The sequence below is a fragment of the Chelonia mydas genome, chromosome 14 (genome assembly GCF_015237465.2).
Source record: "Chelonia mydas isolate rCheMyd1 chromosome 14, rCheMyd1.pri.v2, whole genome shotgun sequence".
In the NCBI taxonomy this organism is placed as follows: Eukaryota; Metazoa; Chordata; order Testudines; family Cheloniidae; genus Chelonia; species Chelonia mydas.
The window spans coordinates 24,776,169-24,800,557 of record NC_051254.2 but is presented as its reverse complement, the minus strand read 5'-3'; the positions used below and the strand labels follow the sequence as shown (position 1 = coordinate 24,800,557).

General features: G+C 44.2%; 1 protein-coding gene across 3 annotated transcripts in view; it reads left to right on the top strand.

The window, feature by feature from the left end:
• Window positions 1-24,389, top strand: part of DNAH9 (dynein axonemal heavy chain 9) — a 379,511-nt gene that overhangs the window by 156,580 nt on the left and 198,542 nt on the right. For all 3 annotated transcript variants that reach the window (XM_037913877.2, XM_043527698.1, XM_043527699.1), the window contains 5 exons: window positions 2,103-2,264; window positions 8,716-8,912; window positions 12,835-12,997; window positions 17,057-17,180; window positions 21,351-21,493. In XM_037913877.2, coding sequence (XP_037769805.1) covers window positions 2,103-2,264; window positions 8,716-8,912; window positions 12,835-12,997; window positions 17,057-17,180; window positions 21,351-21,493 — 789 coding nt within the window. The remainder of the gene's footprint in view (window positions 1-2,102; window positions 2,265-8,715; window positions 8,913-12,834; window positions 12,998-17,056; window positions 17,181-21,350; window positions 21,494-24,389) is intronic.

Below are 24,389 nucleotides of genomic sequence, written 5' to 3'. Positions count from 1 at the left end.
AGGACAAAACCACCCCATCACCTGTGGACGAACACTTTTTTCACAAAGCGATCACTCTGTGCCTGACCTCTCGGTTCTTATCCTCAAAGAAAACTTGCATAAACAGACAGGCACAGAAGCTTAAATTCATAACTTTTCTAAAGAGTAAAAATTATGGACTGAACAGTGACACTGGATTTCTGGCTTGTCACAACCATCTATAACCCGCTAAACCCTCTTTTTGTCCTGTGACTGCAGAGGTGTTAACGGGCCACTCTACCTTGAAGGGTCCCTTACAGTACATGCTAACTACTTATGCTAAACAATCTCTCCCACCTTGCATTTTGCTGTGAGCTGCGAGGACCTTTCCCAGACCTGAAGAAGAGCTCTGTGTAAGCTCCAAAGCTTGTTTCTCTCACCAATAGAAGTTGGTCCAATAAAAAAATATTACCTCACCCACCTTGTCTCTTTAAGACCTGGAGGTTGTCACCAGACCTGATGGTTTCAGAGAGGCCCAGTGATCCCTGTCATCCCGAGGCTGACATGCTGGACAGAACCCTTCTAAGCTTTCAGGTGTCAGCTATTTTCAAAACACAGTTTGGTTCAGAAAAAAAAATATTCCAATTTGCCAATCCTCAAATGTAAAAAAACCCCAACCAACCTATGGGCACTTGATGAGCAAGAGCACTTTAGATTGCATTTTAGCGCATTTTATATTTTATGTATAAATAATTAGACATAAGGAATAAAGCTTTATGTTTAATTCATGTCATTAAAAACCTTATGTATTGTTAATAGGCTTAGGTATAGGCGTCATCTCTTTGAAATATCATTCTTTTATGCATTTTAATAGGGTGCATTGTAAACACACTGTTGTAAGCTGACAGCAGCTAATACTTCCTCTAGACAGCACATGCCTAATTAAAGTCACTTATTTTATGTTTTTTTAAGTCTACTCACTCGAGATTTCCAAACTGGTTTTTCCCTCTTGGCTGGCAGCACAAGGGAGATGCTGAGGAGGTGAAGGGCCCTGATTCTGGGCTGAGGAGCAGTTGGTGCAGCTTGGAGAGGTCTCCTGAGCCTCAGTCACAGTGCACTTGGCCAAGACCTTTGCAGGGCCTGGTTTAGACACTCCAGAGCCTGCATGTTTCTGCTGCTCACTTAGTGTGGTAATGGCAGGTGACCACCGTTACCTCCCAGAGAGGCAACAACAGCAGCAGGGGACCCCTTTGCCCCCAGGAGTAGTGGCTTCCGCCGTGCCTCTCCCCTCAAGAGCAGCGGGGTCCAGAGAGCACTAACACCCCAGCTGCTGGGCGCAGGACATCTGCTTGGGTGGGTGGGCGGGCCACGCCCACTGCACCTTCTAATCTTCTCTTGGTAGGAAACTCAAACCACACCCTCTTCCTCCCAGCCGCACTCTCTGTCCTGGCAGCCAAGGCAGGGAGGGGGAAGAGCCCATGGACTGGGGTGATCTTCCTGGGGCTGGGGGTACAGGGAGGCGGTATGGCATAGTGGATAGAGTGCTGTACTGGGACTCGGGTGGCCTGGCTTCTATTCCTGGCTACAGCATTGGCCTGTTGAAGTGACTCCCCAAAGGTCACACACCTTTCTTTGCTTTAGTTTCCCCAGCTGTGGAATGGGGATGATGATACGAAGCTCCTTTGTAAAGTGCTTTGAGATCTGCTGGTGGGCGGGTCTTTGTAGGAGTTAGGAATTATTCGTATGCTGGCCCAAGGGCTAGCATTCCTCAGCAGTGCAGTGCACAATGGTTGACTGCAGTGTAGGATGGTGCTGAAGTATTTAGGTCAGATCTTCCATGGCCTGTGACCGTCTTTGCCATTATTCTTTGTACTGATCTTTGGAGTCTTTCGTGCACATAACAAAGCAAAAGCAGCACAAAATGCTTTGCTGCAGGCACACTGGGAAGCCCTGGGGAACACAGTCTGCATTCTCCAGGGGCTGGTTGGGTAGGGAGTTACTGAGCAGTCCTGCTGCATGCTTACCACAGTAGCTCTGCATTTGTCGCTCTTCACCCTCAAACCCAGCATGTTAGTGCAGATACAGGAGAAGCTGGGTGTGCTGTGTGTAGCTGATGTGTGTGTGTGTGTGTATGTTCTCTACAGGGCATTCTGTTTTCTACCCTGGAGTGTCTGAAGGCTCCCCAAGACTTGGTGAAGCTCTACCTGCATGAGTCAAACCGTGTGTACCGGGATAAGATGGTTGATGAGACAGATTTCAGCACATTTGATAAAATGCAGATGGAGATGGTGAAGAAGTTCTATGATGTAAGTATTGCAGTTGGTGTTCGTCAGATTAACGCCTCTCAGGGGCTAGCTGCCCTGGAGGCAGAGGTGCATTTAGGATAAAAATGACTGAACAGAAGTCTGCTCAAGACATCTTATGTGTTTGGAGATGGACCCTGTTGGGGAGAACACAGGGCAGGGTGCCCCGACTTCTGTGGTGTCTCCTCAGCTCTGCCGACTGACTGTGTGACTCCAGACTAGTCACTGCGCATTTCCCTGTGTCTCAGTTTCCCAAGGACTGTCTACAGTCCTTAAAACACAGCAGCTGCACCACTGCAGCGCTTCAATGAAAACACTACTTATGCTGATGGGAGGGGTTCTCCATTTCCTCAAGAGGCAGTAGCTAAGTTGACAGGAGAAGTCTCCCGTCGACCTAGCACCGTTTACACCAGCAGTTAGGTCAGATTAACTATGTCACTCAGGAGTGTGGATTATTCCTAGCGTAGACCAGGCCCCAGTCTGTCAAATGGGTAAAGTAATGGATTCCTGCCTCACAGGGGGCTGCGGGGCTCAATTAAGTAATGTAAGTAAAGTGCTTCAGGAGTCTCCAGTGATAGGTTCGAGACAAGGGTCAAGCTTGGGCTGAGTTCCCTGGTCTCAGCGGGAGGAGGCTGGGGTCAAGACGCAGCATGGAGTCCTTGGCACTCCTCAGTCCAACAATATCTTTCCAAGGAAACCTCTGTACTCTAACCCCTTGGGATTACAATGATATGGTCCTCCTAATGTGCATGCAGTTAAAGGTGCTTCTACTTGGGTAAGTCCTTTTACACAGGCATAACTGTGTCCACACTAGGGCTTGTACTCATTTAATTATCCCAGTATAAAGTAACACCCTCAACTGCCATAGTTAAACCAATACCAACGCTGCATGTAGGCCAGGCCTTAGTGCTCTGAGGGATCCAGCCTCAGGGATCCCAGCGGTAATGAAGGTGAAGGGGCTTCTCTAATCCCGTGTCCTACCTGTGCATATGAGTGGGCCCCTCCCTCTTTTAGTGCTCACTCCCTCCCCTGAAAAGAACAAGAGCCATCAGACCCCCTCCCCCCCGCCCTTCATCCTGGGCACTGGTAGCCAACCCACAGCCATGCACTGTTCGGCCTCCAGCTCTCACCACACACGTGGCACTCCCTGTCCTGACAGCTCCATCCAATCTACTTTCCCTGCAGTGCTTCCTGTCCCCGATGAGGCACCCACTATTAGGAATAGAGGATCAGATCAGAGCTTATCTCTCATAACTGTGCTATCTGCAGATGTTCTCCCCTTCCATATAACTGCCTAATTCTGGGATTCCAGTGGCACGTTTGTTCTCAGCAGTACTTTGTGGAAATCAGCTCCGTGGCTGAATTATGCATTGCATAAAAAAGTTTCTTTTTACCAGATTGAAATTTGTTGCCTTTCATTTTCAGTGACTGCCCCTTTGCTCTGTCTTAAGAAGGAGGGTTAATAGGAGCACCCAATATACTTGCTCTGTGCCAGTTTGTGTTATGTTATCATGTCCCCTTTTACTTACAAGAACAGTCATACTGGGTCAGACCAGTGGTCCATTTAGCTCAGTATCCTGTCTTCTGACAGAGACTAATGTCAGGTGCTCTATAGGGAATGAACAGGACACTCACTCATGGAGTGATCCATCCCCTATTGTCTACTTCCTGCTTCTGACAGTCAGAGGCTAGGGACGCCCAGAGCATGGGGTTGCATCCCTGACCATCTTGGCTAATAGCCATTGATGGACCTGTCCTCCAGGAACTTATCTAATTCTTTTTTGAGCCATGTTATAGTTTTGGCCTTCACAACATCCCCTGGCAACAAGTTCCACAGGTTGACTGTGTTTTGTGTGAAGAAGTACTCCCTTTCTGTTTGTTTTAAACCTGCTGCCTGTTAATTTCATTGGGTGATCCTGGTTCTTGTGTTATGTGAAGAGGTAAATAACACTCCCTTATGCATTTTCTCCACACCAGTCATGATGTCATAGATCTCTATTATATCTGCCTTTAACCTTTTTTCCCAAGCTGCAAAGTCCCAGTATTTTTAATCTCACCTCATATGGAGGCTGTTCCATACCTCTAATCGTTTTTGTTGCACTTCTCTGTGCCTTTCCCAATTCTAATATGTCTTCTTTGAGATGGGGTAACCAGAACTGCACGCAGTATACAAGGTGTGAGCCTACCATGGATTTATGTAGTGCCATTATGATATTTATGTCTTCTTATGTATCCTTTTCCTAATGGTTCCTAACATTCTGTTCGTTTTTTTGAATTTGTATTTATCAACATTGAATTTCATCTGCCATGTTTTGTGAGATCCCTTTGTAACTATTCACAGTCGCTTTGGACTTAACTATCTTGAATAATTTTGTATCATCTGCCAACTTTGCCACCTCATCATTTATCCCTTTTTCCAGATCATTTATGAATATGTTGAACAGCACGGGTCCCAGTACAGATTCCTGTGGGAACCCACTATTTACCTCACTTCATTCTAAAAAATGATCATTTATTCCTATGCTTGTTTCCTGCCTTTTAACCAGTTAGTGATCCATGAGAGGACTTTTCTTCATATCCCATGACTGCTTACTTGGCTTTAAGAGCCTTTGGTTAGGGACTTTGTCCAGGCTTTCTGAAAGTCCAAATGCACTATATCATCTGGATTGATATTGTCCACCTGTTTGTTGACCCCCTCTAAGAATTCTGATAGACTGGTGAGGCACGATTTCCTTTACAAAAGCCGCGTTGACCCTTACCCACCCAATCATGTTCATCTGTGTGTCTGTTCATCTTATGCTCCAATACGTCTGTTAGTCTATAAGGTGCCACAGGACTCTTTGCCACTTTGATAATTCTATTGTTTACTATACTTTCAACCAATTTGCTTGGTACTGGAGTTAGACTTACCAGCCTGTAATTGCCAGGTCTCCTCTGGAACCTTTTTTAAGAATTGGTGTCAATTAGGTATCCTGTAGTCATCTGATACAGAAGCTGATTTAAGTGATAGGTTGCATACCACAGTTTGTAGTTCTGCAATTTCATATTTGAGTTCCTTCAGAATTCTTGGGTTAATACCATCTAGTCCTGTGGACATATTACTGTTTAATTTATCAATTTGTTCCAAAACCTCCTCTATTGACACCTCAATCTGGTACAGTTCCTCAGATTTGTCACCCAGAAAGAATGTCTCAGATGTGGGAATCTCCCTCACATCCTCTGCAATGGAGACTGATGCAAAGAATTCATTTAGCGTCTTTGGAATGGCCTTATTGTCCTTGAGTGCTCCATTAGCACCTCGATTGTCCAGTGGCCCCACTGACTGTTTGGCAGGCTTCCCTACTCATCTTCTCTCTAAATCAGTGGTTTCCAAACTTTATTGGTTCATATACCATGTTCTTAAAAACATGGTGTTGTAAGTACCATGTGCAAATTTCTCCTTTTTGTGCACATTTTAGTCTTTAATGGGCTTAACTGTATTTTGACATGTACTTGATTGTTTGCTAACCCATCCCAATCCTTTCATCCCCTCTTCCTAAAAAAAGTTTAGCCAGGCCTCTAATCATTTTCTTTGCCTGTCTCTGAATCCCCTCTATTTTCACTATATCCTTTTCAATAGAGTGACCAGAATTAAATACAGTTCTACAGGAGAGCATGAACCATGGATTAATATAATGGCATTATAATATATCAGTGTTATATTTTATTCCTTTCCTGTAGTGCCCTCACACTTTGTTTGCTTTACGGCCATCACTGCCCATAGAAGAGAGGTTTTCATGGAAGTGAGTCCACAGCAATGGCCAGCTCTGGTTCCTGAGTGGGGGGAGTTAATTTAGAGCCCAGTGAGGGGTGTGGATACTTCACATTTTTCCTTCCAGTGTGCACAACATTGCATTTATCACGACTGAATTTCATCTCCACTAGTGCTGCCCAACTGTCAGTGTCAGGGGTGTTGGACGCTCCTCAGTGCTTTCTCCGGTCTGGCCTAGTCTAAACAATCTGGTGTCTTCTGTAAGCTTTGCCACCTCACTGCTCACCCCTTTTCTTGATCATTGCTGATTTGTTTCAGCATCAGCTGTTTTTATAGCCCCACCTGTGTCAGGGCCTCATTTCTATCCCCTGAAAAGGATAGGCACCTCCTTGAGCCCCCTCTTGTGACAACTGATGCCAGAGAAATAGTATAGATTCCAAGGCCAAAAGGAGCCATTGTGATCATTTAGTCTGACCCTCTGCATAACACAGGCCATAGAACTTACCCACAATAATTCCTAGAGCAGCGCTTTCAGAAAGACATCCACTCTTGATTAAAAATTTGTCAGTGATATAGACTCTGCCACAACCTTCGGTATAGCTTCCTTGCAATGCGCTTATTCTCCTTACGTGCTCCCTCTGCCCTCTTGTGGTGCAGCAGAGCCACCAGTTATCTCACAATACTGTGTGCTGTCCTGGTCATCCCATCTCAAAAAGGATATCTTACATCTGAAGGGGGTTCAGTGAAGAGCAATGAGAAAGGCCTGGAAAAACCCTCATCTGAAGATAAGATTGAAAAGATTGGGATTGTCACATTGCTAAGGAGAGAAATAAGAGTCACATGTTAAAAGTCTATCAAATAATGGATGGTCTAGAGAGGGGAGACCAGGAGCTTCTGTTCTCTCTATCTCACAACCCATATACATGGGAAAAGTCAATGAAATGAACGAAGTGGGAAGTTCAAACTGGTAAAAGGAAATCCTTTTTCACATAACTTGTAAGTAGCCTGTAGAACTCACTTGCAGAAAGTCATTGAGCCGAAGAATTTAGCAAGATTCAAAAAGAGATTGGACGTTGAGATGGATCACAAGAATATCCAGAGTGGTAATAATTAATGACAATAAAAAATTGGAAGGAAGATTAACCCTTCATCCTAAGGGCTTCAGACCTATGTGTAAGGCAGATTACCCCACACCTGAATAGGTGGGATTCTTACACCTTCCTCTGACACATCTGGCACCAACCACCAGGGTGCTGGAACAAACTGTATAGTGGGGGTGCTGAGAGCCATTGACCTAAACTGGAAACGCTGTATATGATTGAAACCACTTTCAAGACAGGGGGCGCGGCAGCACCCCTAGTTCCAGCGTCTACGCTGGCCACCGTCTGATTCAGTCTGGCAATTGCTGTGTTCCTCATTGTTTTTTTGACTATGGCTAATTACTTTTCAAATTCCTTCTTAACTAGGGTGACCAGATGTCCTGTTTTTATAGGTACAGTTCCGTTTTTTGGGACTTTTTCTTATATTGCTGCCTGTTACCCCCCACCACCTGTCCCGTTTTTTCACAGTTGCTATCTGGTCACCCTATTCTTAACCATCCTAATTTCAATTTTACATTTTTCACTCAGTGTAGATGGGGTTCCTTTTTATTCATTTCACTTGGGCTGATTTTTGACTTTTTTGAAAGATACCTGTTTGGCTTCAGTAACCTCCTGTACCTTGTCACTCAACCTTCCTGCTTCTCTTTTGAGTTCAGGGGCATAGATAGATCTTCCATGATGCTGCTATGGTATGCATGAGCAGCCACCATGCTGAATCCAAAGGATTTTAATTTCCTCATTTTTGATGTTAAAGTTTTTGGGACCTTTTACAGAAAACCCTCCCTTTTTAAAGTGTAATGTCCCAGTGCTAGTTTTCATTATGATCCTTGCCATTAAATGGCTGAACTTCCTGAAATTATATTGTTGGCTCCTGTAAGTGCCTCTGAGCTTATAATGAAACACCCCAAAGTCAGGAAACACAAAAGTGAAGGTTTGCTGAGCCCCTTTTACTCTGCACCACTACATGGATGCTTTGAAATGCTGGTTTGGAATCTGTGAGCTGTGATTATGGTTAGATACAAATTTAAAGCTCAGGTGTAGAAAACCATTGTATCATCTGAGAAATACTGTGTGTTGACTATGCCAGAGATTTGGGGCAACACTTTCAAAAGTGCATAAGTGAGTTAGGAGTCTAAGTCCCTTTGTCTTTTAAATCAGTGGGAGATAGGTGCCTAAACATTTTGGACAATCCCAGTAGCTGCCTAACTGCATCATTAGGTGCCTCAATATGTTTAAAAATCTGGCCCTAAGGTCCAGATCCAGGTAAGGTTTTAGGCACATTAGCCCAAGATTTAGACATCACTGAGATCCTCAGAATCTCCACTCAGCTGCTGCTTACCTCTGTAGGTGTCTAAATTTCCTAGGCATCTACATTTTCACCATTGAAGTCCCCATGGTGTCTGAGGAACTGCCAATGAGCCTGTACACAGCTACCTCAGTCTAGGCGCCAGGTTACATCTAAACCAAGTGGGATCCTCAAACTAGGCTTGCCCCTCATCTCACCTGGGGAGGAATTGCATTGATTTGTTCTCCTGAAAAGAGCTTTCCCTTTGTTGCAATAGGAACAGGACATTCTGTATTTCCCTTTTGCATTTCATGGCAGGAAATCGAGGAGACTATAGAGGAGACCAAGAAGATGAACATGTACTGCCATTTTGCTAGAGGCATTGGGGAACCCAAATACATGCCTGTTCAGACCTGGGAGTCACTGAATCGCATCCTTGTGGAAGCCTTGGATAACCACAATGAGGTCAATGCTGTCATGAATCTGGTGCTCTTTGAAGATGCCATGTGCCATGTGTAAGGAGATTTTCTATCTTTGTACTCTCACAGAGTCATCAGCCTAAATGTCTTTGGAGCTGGTCTGTGTAATGCATTTCTGTTAACATTTTCAGAGGGGATGAGCAGCCATAATCACAGATGATGTCAGGAAGAGCTGAAAAAGCGGACATTAATCTCTGCTCAGTTTCTCATCTGTCCACTGGGGATTTCCTATCTCCTAGGGGGTATTGGAAGCCTTTTCTCACTGATGTTTAGCAAGCACTTTGAAACCTTCAGGCCTATGTCACACTTTCAAGTGATTTTCAAAGGTGTTAGGTGCCTAAAGCTGCAGAGTGGTGCCTGGGCAGATGGTTAAAAGTTTCTAAGCAGATATGGTGCCTACCTCCGTTGATTTCAATGGAATTTAAGCACCTAAAATGCTTAAGCCCTTTTGACAATCCCACTAAGCACATGTCTGCACCTGTAGGCACTGGATACCTTTGAAAATGTGGCCCTTAGCAGCTTAAGTCTTACTGCAAGTCAATGGAATTTAGGTTCCTGTGATCAGATTTTTAAAGTTTTTTAGGCACCTAAAAATGCAGATAGGTGCCTAGTGGGATTGCCAAAAGCACCTAAGTGAATTAGGTTCATCTAAGTGAAATCAATGGGAGTTGGGAGTCTAGGTTCTTTTGAAAATGTTACCCGGTGAGTATATATACTGTATATAAGAATCTCTGAACTAACAGAGCCCTAGAGCCCCATTAGCTACACTGAAGCAGTACTTTTTCATTAGGAAAGGGTGGTCTCACAGTTCCTTAAGTACCAGGAAACCAATCCAATTACTATAATAGAAAAGAACAACAGATACAATCCTTTGATCTACCCAGCTACTCCTTTGAGTCCTGGGAGCTCACCATCCTTTCATTTCCTGCAGCATAGTGCCTTGATATTTAATAAAACCATAATATTGCTTCATGCTATGATGCTTTTATTCCATTCAGTTATGAAGTAGCAGTTTATCTTCAGCAAAGGCTTGCTTGGATCATCAAACTGTACTTGATTTTGTATTCCATGCATAAGGCAGACACACACACAAGCACTCTGGGTATTAGAATTTTTTCAGATTGTGATGTAAATGTTGTCTCTGTCATTTTCTTGTGTGTGCTCCCTGTGCACCAGAGAGGACTTGCTGGACCAAATCTGATTGCAGCCTCCCTGTAAATATTGTAAAAGATCAAGAGAAAAAGCTCTAATTTTTAAAGTTTATTTTCACATTCCTCCTTGTTCCTCTCCTCCTTTATCCCCGGCAGATGGTCTGTCAGACAGTACCACAGATATGAGCTGGTAGTCCTTACCCAAGATTTAATTCCTAAACTTCAGGAGCTAAATACAGTTAGTGGCTAAATCACCAAGTTGTTCAAGAGCTCAAATCCATCTGTGCTAATCACTAAACATTTCTGTGGCCTCACCCACACACCTATACTTTCATAATTACTGATTTTATCAGTGTTTTGCGTATTGCTCTGAAAGTAATGAAGAACCTGATGAGAAATGAAATTAAACAAGTAGGCCAGCTGAGTCTAGTGAGGGCGTCTCGTGGCGTCCTGACCTTATTTAAAATGCAAATGAATTATTCTCTTATTCAAGACGTTTCTGGGAGAGCGGACTGATGGAATACGAACTACAAGTAGTTAAAGTTTCTTTGGAGAGAAACAAAAATGGCTGGTGCTTTCATTGTGTTCTTAGCTACCCGAATGAAAAGTGGGATAACAGCAGGTCTAAATCTTCAAAAGAAAGATCCCAACTGATTGCAAACAGTTAAAAATCAGTATTTTATCCTGTTGGCTTTGCTGTATAGAAATTAAGGCCCAGACATAGATGTAGGCAGACAATGGAACTGTTTCCAGAAAACCTCTCTACTATTTCTCTCTGTGCATGCCAGGTGGGATAGGCATGCCTCTGGATGCTTGCTATCAGATCATGCTTTCATACTTTTTATTGCTGGCAAAATCTGCCATGCTGTAAAGTTAACTAATGGAGAAGCATGTGGGTTATTCTGGAATACCGAGGTAATGATCTCAGTTTGGATCTCAGGGCAAGTGTCTAAAAGCCCCTTATCCCACTTGCCCTCAGTTGTTGGCAGTGTCAACAGAAAAGCTATATACTGATGAGCCTGGGCACCATGATGCCTTTCATGATGGCCTCCCTAGGCCGTAGTTGAAGCACATGGGCAAGGAGCGCTAGTTTTGGGTGGAACTTGCATTGCCACTGTCTTTGCTGAGCCAGTGTTGTGTAGAGGAGATTTCAGTCCTCGGGGGGGTCAATCTGCCACTACCCTAATGTTTTTTAAAGGTGACCTGCAGTCTAACTGCTACCACAAGTTTCATGTACATTTAAATTTTCCTTATATTTCCAAAAAGTAAATAAACCCTTTCCTGCCATTTCCCCATATCTCCTTGAAGTTAGCTTCTTGGACATGCCCCATGATCTCAGCAGCTTGTGTCATTTCGCTTTTGGTGAAATAGCGACATCGCAGGCTCCATGGCCATGTTAATCACTGCACTGGGATCTAAACTTTGGCTAGTGAGTGAGATTTCCCCCTCCCCTGCTGGGAGGCAGCCCTGTAACAACTGTAGCCAAGAGACTGTGTCATTAATGTATAAGTGAAGAAGGTGTGATGCAGACAGAGGGGAATGCTGTTTGCATCTGCTCAACCCACAGATAGCAGTGATGTCATGAGAGGTGGAGTTTAAGTTCCTCTCACTCTGAGTTTTTCTGAGCAGGGGTTAGAGCCACTATTTTTAATTTAAACGATCATGAAAACAGAGGTTCTGACCAAAATAAATAAAGCAGAAGTGGATCTCCCTGAACCGTGAATCACAGATGCAAAAAAAGTGGAGAAACTTTAAAAAAACTTTGTAGGTTGCCTTTACATTGAAGATATTTTGATGGAATTTGGAGTTTTCACCAACATACTCCATCCCCATGCCTGAGCCACTTGTTTGACAATTTAAAGGAAAGTATCTCATTGAACAAAACTGTTTTAAATAAATTGTGTCATAAACAAACAAGGATGCCAAGGAATAGCAAGTAATTTTTCCATCGCAGAGTTCAGTGATTTACTTCTACAATATTTCCTGTTGAATGTTCTCAGAAATGTGTCATCTTCACATGATTAGCTCACTCTTCTTTGTTAGCACACTTTTTCTGAAGGATACAGTCTAGTGCAAACAGGAATTAACTCAGGGATGACCTCTGGCCTTTGTTTACACTGGAGCTCAGATTAGATGATCACAGTGATCTGCCCTTATAATCGATTAATCTTTATTTAGTGCCCCATCCTTGTGCATGTCATTGGTGAGACTACTCCATGTGTCAGTCTGAGCAAGGATGACAGAATCTGGCCCTTAAAGAATTAGTAGTTTTGATAAGGAAGACATATTGACGGAGCTTTCCTAGAAGGGAATTACACTGATCTAGATACATGAAGATATTAATAATACATAATGGGACTCCCCATGTGACTAATAGCTCACCAGTGTCATCAAGCCCATGGTTAATGTGGATCCTTGGAAATTTTCTGAGAGGAAATGTCTACTAGCGGGACTAATTAGAGCACATTTACCCAGCAAATTATTCTGGTTTGACCCATGTTCCATGTAAATGGAGGACTGACCTTTACTGTAAGATGTTCCTGAACATCATAACACAGCATATGAATCCAGAAATAGCTGAGGTGGGAAGCTCTGAATTGCCATAGAACCATTTACTGGTTGGTTGCATTGTTTACTAAAGATCTCACCCAAAGAGTATCGAGTGCAAACGTGCCCCTTAGATTAGCACCACTGCTGTGATTCTGCTCCTATTCTCAGTCTAATTTGTTACTCAGTAAAATATGTATTGAAATGCTTCATATGGAAAAAAGTCTTCTTGACCAGAGATTCTGTATGCTTCAATTTAGTTGCCGCATCAATCGTATCTTAGAATCCCCCAGAGGAAACGTCCTGTTGGTTGGTGTAGGTGGAAGTGGCAAGCAGAGCCTGACAAGACTTGCAGCTTTCATTAGCTCCTTGGAGGTTTTCCAGATCACTCTGAGGAAAGGCTATGGAATCCCTGACCTGAAGGTAGGTGGCGTTGAAAGGTGGGAAGGGAGAGGAAACAGAAACTTGTACTTCTTCCATACAGAGCTTTGTCTTTTCTGTGTGTTGGAGAAACCTCCAGTGTAAATGAAAAGAGATTCCAATCAGATCGCAAAGAACGGTCATTCTCTCCAAAATTCATCAGTTAATGTTTTCTCATGGCTTTGTACCTGTAAAGAGCTATAGAGAGTTGATGATGATGATGATGAAGATAATAATAAATTATTACTATTTTTAAGACAATAAAAAGGATACTTAATCAACCCAGGAGTAATCAACTATGGAATGATGTAGCTAGACGTGGGAGAGATTTATTAAGTCATATCCAGTTCATCTCCAACTTCCTGGATGCTATAAGAGTTGGAAACAGCACATGGATCCTAACAATACATTTTCTGGTAAACAGTGAATTGGAAGCTGTGAGACAGGTTTTTTTTTTTTATGCAAATGGAATGATTTATAAATGTTTTACCTGCTGGCAAATGATTGTAGATTACTTGTTTTTGCTTTCCCACCAAGGCAAACTGGAGCTACATTGTCCAAGTCCTGTCCTGAATCATCAGACTGGGGCTCCTGCTGGAATGGACAGCTTCCACTGAGAGGCCAGTTATGGCTCTGGTGATAGCAAATCAGCAGCAAATCTCTACCAAGTTTTGGAAGCACATATTTAAATGCATTTGCTTTCTTATTTAGGGTTTGACTTCAGTGGGGACTGCAAGATTTGGCTTTTAGACATTGTTTATTTAATAATCAAATGTATTATGAGGAATCACTGGAGTTTTTATTTAACGTTACATCATTTTCTCCCTTCAGATAACTTTGCAGCACTGATCAGTTTGTCTTGCTTTCTGACATGTCTGTGTAATCATCCTGAGCCTATCTCTTCTCACCCATTCAGTTCCACCCGTGAAAAGGTTCCTGGGATAATCTGGGGTTGACCTCCTCATTTGTTAGATAGCCTACTCTTCCCACAAAGACTATACTCTGATTCTTATGTTCAGAAGCTTGTTCTCAAAGCATGTTCCTGTTTCAGGTTCTGTGATGGCGGAAGGTTTTTGACATTCCCTTCATAGAATCATCATAGAATATCAGGGTTGGAAGGGACCCCAGAAGGTCATCTAGTCCAACCCCCTGCACTCTGTACCCATTCTACAGGAATTTATGAAAAATACTGGTTAATTATTTTTTCTTGGGTCTAGAAGAACAAGATGGTTTAGTCTGCCATTGACCTGTAACATTGTTATAATTCACTTATTCTAGGTATTCTGTAGGAAATGTAACAACTGACTGTGTTTGGTAGAACCATATTTGCCTACTGAAGTTCTAAATGTGTTTCAAAAGCAAGGGTCAATGTACTATCCTGAGTGCCCTTCTAGTCCCACTGTATTCTGTGCACATGAACTAATGGGAAAGTCCAGCTGAGTTGGTAGGGGGAAAAAACCCGGAATCACAGTGACAGCTTTTGCTATTACTGTGTTTTAAATAATAGTGTCCTTTCATGTTCATAATTATGAGGTAGATACTCTGAAAAGGGGAGGAAGGATAGTCCAGTGGTTGGGGCACTAGCCTAGGGCTAGGACACCTGGGTTCAAGTCCCGGCTCTACCACAACCTCCCTGTGTGAGTGACCTTGTGTAAGTCAGATAGTCTCTCTGTGCCTTAGTTCCCCCTCTGTACAACAGGGATAAGAGCCATGGCCTGCCTCATAGGGTTTGGGAGGATACATACATTGAAAATTGTGTGATGCTCAGCTACCATGGTAATGGGGACATCCCTGTATCTTAGGCTGTGTCTACAGTTCAAGCTAGGGGTGTGACACCCCAGCTCGCGTACACACGTGCGCTAGCTCTGGTTGAGCTAGTGCGAGTATAAATAGCAATGTAGCTGCGGTAGCATGGGTAGCAGCAGCAGCGGCGGCATGGCTAAGCCATGCTGAGTATATCCCCACTGCTTTTGTACCCAGCATGGCACTGCTGCTGCTCCCCATCTTACTGTGGCTGCACTGCTATTTGTACTCACACACACTTGATGAGAGCTAGCATGAATACATGTATGTGAATAGGAGATCACAGGATGACCACAAGCTGTCAATGTGATGCTGCCGTGAAAAAGGCTAATTCAGTCCTAGGGTGCATTAGACAAGGTATTTCCAGCAGAGACAGGAAGTGTTAGTACCATTACACCAGGCACTGGTGAGACCTCATCTGGAATACTGTGTGCCGTGCTGGTCTCCCATGTTTAAGAAAGATGAATTCAAACTGGAACAGGTGCAGAGAAGTGCTAATAGGTTTTCCATTCCTCTGATCATCCTGTCTTATAAGAGGAGACTCAAAGAGCTTGACTTGTTTAGCCTAACCAAACGAAGGCTGAGGGGAGATATGGTTGCTCTCTATAAATTCATCAGAAGAATAAATACCAGGGAGGGAGAGGAGTTATTACAGTTAAGTATCATTGTTGACACAAGAACAAATGGATATAAATTGCCCATCAACAAGTATTGGCTTGAAATTAGGTGAAGGTTTCTAACCATCAGAGGAGTGAAGTTCTGGAACTGCCTTTCAAGGGGAGCAGTGAGGACAAAAAACCTAACTGGCTTCAAGACTGAGCTTGCTAAATTTATGGAGGGGTATGATGAGACTGCCTGCAATAGCATGTGGCCCATTGGTGACTGCCAGGAGCAAAAATCCCCAATGACTGGAGACAGGACACTAAATGGAGAGGGCTCTGAGTTACTACAGAGAATTCTTCCCCATGTGTCTGCCTGGTGGGTCTTGTCCACATGCTCAGGGTCTAACTGAACACCACATTTGGGCTTGGGAAGGAATTTTCCCCTGGCTCAGATTGGCAGAGACCCTGGGTTTTTTTTTTTTTATTTGCCTGCCTCTGCAGTGTGGGGCATGGGTCACTTGCAGGTTTAAACTAGAGTAAATGGTAACCTGAAGTCTTTAAACCATGATTTGAGGATTTCAGTATCTCAGCCAAAAGTTAGGGGTCTATTACAGGAGCGAGTGGATGAAGTTATGTGGCCTGCAATGTGCAGGAGGTCAGATTAGATGATCATGATGGCCCCTTCTGGCCTTAAAGTCTATGAGTCTATGTTAGAGGGCTCATGTGACTTTGAGATAGTAATTGAGCCCTTCTCGCAAATGCGATCATAAAGGCGTGGCAGAATCTATTTGCACTTGTATGCTTTGTGATGGAAAGGGATGAAGGAAGGAAAACAGCACAGTTAACTAGTCCTATCAAAAATATTCCCAGTATGCCCTCCACAGGGGAGAAGAAATGATGCAGTGGAAATGCACAGTGTGTTGGGAACATGCCATGCTGGGGGCTCTCAACTAAGAAATGAGTTATTTTATTTTTATTTTGTTATCACTGAAATAAAAAGGGACAAGTAGAGAATAGGGACAGAAAGAACAGCATATCCAGCCACTGAGATCATCTCCCAAATACCTCTGTCCCATCACATATATGATTCACTGCGGTCCATAATTTGTGAAACACAAGACTTCAAATATTGTGGCAGCAGCCACCAGCAGCAGATCACTGTGTAGAAAGGTCTCTGCAATCTGACACGATCTATACTTCAAACTAATCAGGGATTCTGCCATCCAAGTTTAACAGAAATAGCAACAGTGCTCCATCTTCAGCAATAATCTGTGGTTTTGAAATGCCCTGTCTCCAATCAGAAAGGTTTTAAAAAGATCATTTCCTGAATAAAATGATTCAGAAAATGATGTATAGTTTTCTCAGGGTCTGCCTTTTTATTTGTCTTTTGTATGGCATAGAGCATGTTGTCAATGCTTAGCTAATAATAATTAATTAATTAATACTAGCAGTACCCTTGGAAATGTTCTGCCATAAAGTGGAGAAGATATAAAGAACAACCTTCATGCTAATTAATTCTGATTGTTTTGTTTTCAGTTGATCAGAAGATTTTGAACAGGCAACATCCTGCTTGAAATGTCCCCAATGAAAATGCACTTTGTGACCGAGACTTTGCACTAGATAAACACAAACGCTTTACTTTCTTTTCAATCTACAGGCAGACTTGGCAAACCAGTATATTAAAACTGGAGTGAAGAATGTTGGCACTGTGTTCCTTATGACTGATGCCCAGGTGTCTGATGAAAGGTTCTTAGTGCTGGTAAATGACTTGTTAGCTTCAGGTATGCATCTCATTGATTTTATTTCCGGTCTCCTTTTCCACATAAATGTGCACATACTAATGTCTGCAGCTGTTCCATAGAAGAGATTGTAACATTTGCTAAAAGTGATAACTGAACAAAATAAGCTACACAATTTGTAAATTAAATCTCAGGGAAGAAAGCAGCTAGAAGATTTTGGCCTTCTCAGACATCTGTGACCCAGTCAGTTAGTTTGCGCCCTACTTTCAAAGCTCTTTAATTCTACTTATAATTGTTAAGTCTTTTCTGTGTGGGGCAATATGCTAGTGGAGTGTAGAGTCAGAGGAAATGTTTCATTGAAAGATGTGCAGTGTCCATTCCGATGAGAGGCAGTTTAGTGGTATGATATAACTCCCACTAGTCCTGGTTAAAGAATTTGACTCTACCCTTTGTGAGAGCTGGGTGATTAATGCAAAGCCATTGAAAGACCACATGTTCGAATGTCAGATAGCTATTCAGTCCAACCACGTTCCTTTCTTGTTCATTTTTCTAGACAAATGTGTGTGGCTGGTCTTTGTGTGGTTGGTAAATAGCTGTTCTTCCCATGAATACCCCGATTTCTGTGGAGACCATGACATTTGCATGTGAGTTCAGCATTTGCATTTCACCTCACTCTCAGTTAGCTTAGCAGGGCACAGAATCAATACAATGGACGTAGGTGACCAATGATACACCACAAATAGTGAATAATCAAGAGTTGACATAGAATATTAGTATTGCATTCATAGCTGAAGTGAAGTCTGTGGACAGACCACTGTCTGAAATTTGTTCATATAGTGTTCAAACAATCTGAACAGCAAATGAATTTGCAGATGCCAGAGACTGTTTGTGGATAATTCCTAACCAGAAGAGGGGTTTAATTTGCTGGGTAAATTGTGTGTTGTGTATAGTTCTCCCTGCAGCCCCACGCGCTGCCCTCCTGCGGGGACAACATGAGCATCCCCCAGCCCTAATTACAGCACTGTAGCTGCCTGTCAGCATGGAGGAGGCCCACACAGTCTTTCTTTCTGTTTCCCTTCCAGTCACCAGAGGGCTGCCGGTTTGTTTCAATGGGTCTGCTCTGAGACGAAGACATGATCTTTCTGACAGCAAGTCAGTGCTAGCTGATCAGTGAGGACTTTGACGGGGTGGTATAATGGGCTTCTGAGGTCCTCTGGCTCCTTACATGGAATTATTTTTATTTGCTTAGAAGGACCCATGAGACCAGACCTCCCTGTCCGTTAGCCCCAGGCAGGGCGGAGGGGACTCCTTCCGCCATTCACCATCTGTCTAGAGTGGCGATCTTGATTGTACCCCCCTTCTCCTTGTCCCCCTTTGCTTGCCCATGTCTGATTCACCCTTCCTTGCTTAAAATGGGGGAGGATAAGTGGGGAGGGGCTGATGCTGTGGCCACCCACTGGAAGTACACAGAAGGAGGAGGAAGGCCTGGTGCTTTCCTGCTTATTCTCTTCCTTAGAGTTTTCTTGGTCTTTCCTTTGGGGATGTGTGTGTATGTCTGTCTGTCTTTATCCTTGTATGAGAAAGCTGCCTGTATCCTGGAGATGGTTACGACTAAGGAGGTCCAGGCTACCTAAGGGTTTGGGGGTGTCATTCCCAACTCAGACAGACATACCCATACTAACTTTGATCAAGTTAACGTGCTAAAAATAGCAGTTTAGCCGCAGAGGCATAAGCGGAGGTAGGGGCTAGCCGCCCCAAATACAGTCCCAGCTGAGAACCTAGGTACCTGCTCAGGTGGCTGGCCCATCCTGGCACATGTGCTACAGCAGCAGCTACACTTCTGTTTCTAGCACACTAGTTCCATGAGAGGTAGTGCAGATATACGTCCAGCTCAAAGTGTATACAGGCAGTCCTTGACTTTACGACGTTGGACTTATGATGAACGGCACTTACAACATTTCTAATTGACACCCTGATTCTACTTACGACAGTTGATTTAGACTTTACGACACTCGGTCCTCAATAGAATGGATGGTGGTTTCGAGTTACGACGTTTCGACTTACCGAGGACTACCTGTGCTTAACCATGGACCAGAGGGGAGAAAAGATTATGTGTCACTGGCTTAGAAGGCCTGCTGGCTCCCATGACTGGAAAAGGGATAGATCCTGTTTCTGTGGCATTAGGATGATATTATGGTTGCTTTTGAAGGCCCGTATTTCCCCAGAGTTACCTCATGTGGTAGTGGGGATGCAGGGGCTATCCCCTATTCTAGGTACAAGGAAATACCTTGGTATCTCAAACCCAATGAGGCTAGGGCTGCCAACTTTATAATCACACAAAACCAAACACCCCTGCCCCGCCCCTGCCCTGCCCCTTCCCTGAGGCCCTGCCTCCACTCATTCCAGCCTCCCTCCCTACATCGCTCGCTCTCCCCCACCCTCACTCACTTTCACTGGGTTGGGGCAGGGGTTGGGGTGTAGGAGGGGATGAGGGCTACAGCTGGGAGTGTGGGCTCCAGGGTGGGGCCAGAAATTAGGAGTTAAGGAGCAGGTTCGGGGCAGGGGTTTGGGTGAAAGAGGGGGTGAGGGCTCTAGCTGAGGTTGCAGGCTCTGGGCTGAGGCCGAGGGGTTTGGAGTGTGGGAGTGGACTCTGGCTGGTGGTGTGGGCTCTGGGGTGGGGCCGGAGATGAGGGGTTTGGGGTGCAGGAGCAGGCTCTGAACTGAGGTAGGGGGTTAGGGTGTGGGAGGGGGTGCAGGGTGCGGGCTCCAGGAGAGGGCTCAGGGCTGGGGCAGGGGGGTTGAGTGTGGGGTGCGGACTCTGGGAGGGAATTAGGGTGCAGGAGGGGGTTCTGACATGGGGCAGGAGGTTGGTGGATGGTGTTGGCTCTGGCCAGGGAGTGCTTCCCTCAGGCAGCTCCTGGTCAGGGGTGCAGTGGGGCTAAGGCAGGCTTCCTGCCTGCCCTGTCTCTGTGCTGCTCCTGGAAGCAGCTGGCATGTCCGGCTCCTAGGTGCAGGCATGGCCAGGCAGCTCTGCGTGGTGTGCAGTTCACATGCCCACAGGCACTGCCACCACAGCTCCTGTTGTCCATAGTTCCTGGCCAGTGGGAGCTGCAGAGCTCAGGGTGGGGGCAGTGTGCGGAACTTCCCTGATCACACCTGTGCCTAGAGGCTGCAGGGACATGCCGGTCGCTTTGGGAGCTGCGTGGAGCCAGGGTGGGCAGGGAGCCTGTCTTAACCCCACTGCGCCACCAACCGGACTTTTAACGGCCCAGTCAGCGGTGCTGAACAGAGCCGCCAGGGTCCCTTTTTGACCTGGCGTTCTGGTCGAAAACCAGACACCTGGCAACCTTAAATGAAGCAATAACTGTAGGTAACTTGTGACTTTTCATGGCAATGTCTGTAGCAGCTCAGTGGGAAAGGATGTTTTCTGATTGGTTGACTTGGCTGCTTGCTTCTAATTGGTTGCATGTTTTTGTTTGTTTTATTTGTTGTATTTATCATCATAACTTAATAAAGAGGAGTAACATTTTGCTGGTTTCTGATCAGCTGCTGTTTCCCCCCTCAATTGTTAATACAGTACCAAATAAAGCTCAGATTTTCAGCAGTCTGATCAGATAATGATCATTTCAGTCCAGACAGGGGTCAGAAGGAGATAAATTAGGGAGTAGTAAAGTAAGGAATCGCTACAATTCTGTTTGCATGCATACATTCTTGGCAATTAACTGAATGTACCATTAGCTTTTTAACCATAGTGATCTGTCATTTATTTGAATACAGCTGCAGATGGCATTTTTAAAGAGCTGCAGAACTTGAATATGTAACAAATTACTTTGCAAAACTGAAATGATTCACTGTTGTGTAAGGCATATTGGGGATTAAATTTCCTGAAATCTAAATAGCAGAGTCAATCAGAAAGCAATGCAGTTGCTATATCCTGATTCTGAGATTAGAAAGTACTTTCAACTTCTGCTTGTTTTAAGGTTGTGCGAAAGTTGGTTTAATTAATTGCCAGTAAATCAGCTCTTCATGGGCAGATGTGGCTTACTCCTATATCATCTCCAATCTGATGAAAGAGGCTCACTTGGATCTGTGCTATGGAATCCAGTGACCTAGTCTGTATGAGAGCTCGGCTCCACAAACAACTTTATACCATCAAGGTAAAAATTCCAGTTTGCCTGTTAGTTTGTAAAAATGTGATCCCATTTTTCCCAGGTGAAATTCCTGATCTTTTCACTGATGATGAAGTTGAAAACATCATCAGCAGTGTGAGAAACGAAGTCAAAAGCCAAGGACTGGTGGACACCAGGGAAACCTGCTGGAAATTCTTCATAGACCGTGTTCGACGACAGCTAAAGGTAAGACTATGCCCGGGAGAATTCACATCCCTACCATTGGGCTCAATGCAGGGTAACCCTACAGAGTGAAATTCCATGGCCTGTGATATACAGGCAGTCAGACTAGGTGATCTAATGGTCCCTTCTGGCCTTAAAGTCTATGAATACATGAATTGTCCAAAACTCATCAAACAGCGCTTCAATTGAAGGAATGTACCACCTCTGATAATTGCACCCTGTACCTTTGTATAGTAATATGATGATTAGGAATTTCTGTCCAATCTTTTTAATATATTGAACTAGTAAGGCGACACAGTGACTGATAACATTTCCTTAAAGACTTTTTTTTTTAAACATTTCTCCATATTTAATTAAACACAATCTCTCATTCCCCAAAAATGCTGATTTTTCCCCACAGACCTCTGCTAAAATATCATAGACCTTTCCATTTTTTAGGTGGTACATTGGGATTTAGACCTGGAGTCACATGTCTAAATCCTTGAATGCTTCTTGGAAAATCTAGGCCAAAGGAGCCATCTTAACATCATAGAAGCCTGGTAACTTGATGCTTTGCAGCTATGGGAACTCAAATCAGTTGTCTTCAATCATATGAGTTGTGGCATCTAGACTAAAGGAGATGAGTTTTGACATTTCAGCTCTAAAGTGTTGCTTCTACCTATAGCACAACTTCTCAAATCTGGAAGGTCTTATAAATAAAGAGACCCCAATCTGATATGGGGGGCGGGGAGGGGAATCTGATATTCATTTTAAGACTCTTTGGGTTTTAATATCCCTAGGTTTCTTATTTGATTGGCATGTAGGATTGCATAGGAAAATGACTCGTGCTAGAGTATCAGGCAACTTCCTTAACCTTTGTGCCTGCCAGTTGGACATTAGGTCATCATTCAATAAATCCAATCATTACCCAACAGGAAGTCTTCTTTCTTTTTTTTAAATAATTTGTTTCACTCCAGCTCATTATCACTTTACATCTGCAGCGGTTGCATCAGTGCTAAACAGTGTTATTGTTCCGAGAAGCCAGTCTTTTCCTTGTCAGGACGAGGCTACCCTTACATTGCAAGTGCGATATTGACTTTGCTACAACTAAACAAACGCACTCAGAATTTCACACACCGCATCCTACGGTAGGAAACATGGTTCCTGAGAAGTTTGCGGAAGATCTTTTGGAAATATGCCTAATTTTGGCTATAGCTTTGTTTAAGCTATCAGCCTTGGAGAGGACAGGTGGTAAATACATTGGGAGCTCAGGGGATCCTAGAACATGCACAGCACAGAGACATGCCGCTGGGAGCTCACTCACATGTTATTTGAACTTGCTAAAATATGAAAAAAAACAGTGTAAAGACTTGCCAAAGGGTGGGCCCCCCTAGTCGCTAGAGAAAGCACTGTGGGATAAGGAGCTAAGCAGCAGCAGGAATTTGAAAGCAAGCACGCCTCCTGCAGGACACCGCTCAATGCCCCACTTCCTGTTGAGACTTGCTCTGTGTCACTCCCACACACAAACTCCCTGGGTGGGGACTGTGTCTCTTGCGAGGTGTTTGCACCATGCCTGACACAATAAAACCTCAATCTCAACTTGGGGCATCTGGTGCTTCTGCAGAAACAGTCATAGTAATAAATAATAATAATGATACCACCACCAGCAAGCAGAGGTAGAGAGCGAGACAGAGAACACAGCCAGGCTACAGTACAGCAGCATACCTAGGGCAGTGAAACAGGGCTGGGAGTGAGGAGCTTCCCAACCTGTGTTGGTGTAAACTAGCTCCTTGGCCGTCTTGTACCATTGTGTTTGTGTCTGAGTGACGTGCTTGAGAACTGGGTATCCAGCCTGTCAATGGCAGCTGTTCATGTAGGCTAGATCCAGTTGGTTCAGGAGCAGAAAGGGGAGTATCAGGGAGCTCGTAAGTGTCTGAGGGCCAGCCCCAGCCCCTCTGCAATGTGAAGCTCCCGACAGGCAGCATTAAATACTGCCACTGCTTGAGGTCCCAGTGCAGCGTTGCTATGGTAGAGCAGAGCTCCATGCCCCCGTCTCCCAGACACATCCCCTAGGCCAGGAAAGTGGGAGGTAGGGGAACAGCTGCACCAACAGTGTTCCCCTGTGGTACAGGAATCTATGCTGGGCATCTGTGGAAAGGTTATGGCTTCTTTGGGCCACCTGAGTCCCCTCATGACCAGTGCCCCCCGTGGAAATGTACCCTATGGTCAAAGGATAGCTGGATTTTTCACGAAGAGAGGAACGTTTTGATTCATTGAGACCTGGTTCCATGTTTCCATTTCCTTGTTCTTTCTCTTTAACAACATGATAGGGAACAGCTGTTCTGGGGTCAGCTGTTAAGTGTTGCTAAATTATTTACTGCATTTAATAATGGAAATCTGCGCTCTGTGTAATAAACCAAGAAGCAGACTATAGCATGCCTTATACATCGAGTGTCCCAGATTTGATCAGCACAGGGGCTGTCAGCACAGGAGTGGATCTCAGACTGAACAGCAGACTGGAGGAGAGCAAATGCCAATATGTACAGCCATTTTGCCTCCCCCCACTCAGGGCCTGTATCACAGCATCTAGCACAGTGGGGTTCTGGCCCATCACTAGGGCTCCTACAATAATACAAATATTTAATAACAACAACAATAGTAATTAATAATGGAGCATAGCCTGGCAGTACCTGAGGGTTAGGACCCTGATCTTTGCCCAGCACACAGAGAGTAACACAGACAACTGCAAGAGGCTACACACCTAAATCTAAGGATGTAGAAAGAACAGTGTGTTGGTGGTGGTTGTGAGGTAGTGGGTGATCAGGTTGTTAAAGGCTGGATTACATAGCCTGAGATAGACATGTATAGGATCTTGGAGTATTGTATACTGCTCTGTGTATGAGAGACAGAGTTTGTAAAA